Below are 423 nucleotides of genomic sequence, written 5' to 3'. Positions count from 1 at the left end.
GCATCCGCAAGACTTTGCCTGCTTGTTTCTCTAAGACAGCTTTGTTTACAGCTAACGTTGATGAAAAAACTGCGAGAAGAGTTCAAAAACCATCAGCAATCTGTGAAAACTGAGGTAGTGACGGGGTCTTTGGATGAGCGGCGATCCGATCTGGTCACCTCCATCAGCAGGGGTCGCAAGCAGAAGTTGATGACGCGGGAGCGCAACTCGCCCTCAGATGAGTCGGAGGCGAGGCTGTCGCCCGCCCGCGTCCGAGCAAGGAACCCCACCCGGCCCGAGCATCTGAGCCACATCACCTTCCTGGAATACTTCCGACTGGCCACCAACGACGTCTATGCAGAGATGCTGAAGAAGAAGTCTGGGCGAAAGCGAAGAAGCACGGCCAACCGCCAGTTTGTATACAGCAAACGGGCGGATCAGTCC

The 423-nt window shown here is 55.3% G+C and overlaps 1 protein-coding gene across 1 annotated transcript in view; it reads left to right on the top strand.

The window, feature by feature from the left end:
- Window positions 1-423, top strand: part of LOC125504522 — a 1,220-nt gene that overhangs the window by 594 nt on the left and 203 nt on the right. The window contains exon 2 of the mRNA XM_048666685.1: window positions 52-419. Coding sequence (XP_048522642.1) covers window positions 61-419 — 359 coding nt within the window. The 5' untranslated portion in view covers window positions 52-60. The remainder of the gene's footprint in view (window positions 1-51; window positions 420-423) is intronic.

Source organism: Dendroctonus ponderosae, unplaced genomic scaffold (genome assembly GCF_020466585.1).
Source record: "Dendroctonus ponderosae isolate FM_Combo_2020 unplaced genomic scaffold, Dpon_F_20191213v2 Dpon_F_20191213_1, whole genome shotgun sequence".
NCBI classification, from domain to species: domain Eukaryota; kingdom Metazoa; phylum Arthropoda; class Insecta; order Coleoptera; family Curculionidae; genus Dendroctonus; species Dendroctonus ponderosae.
Note: the sequence above shows the minus strand (reverse complement) of the source record. Positions and strands in the feature narration are given on the sequence as shown.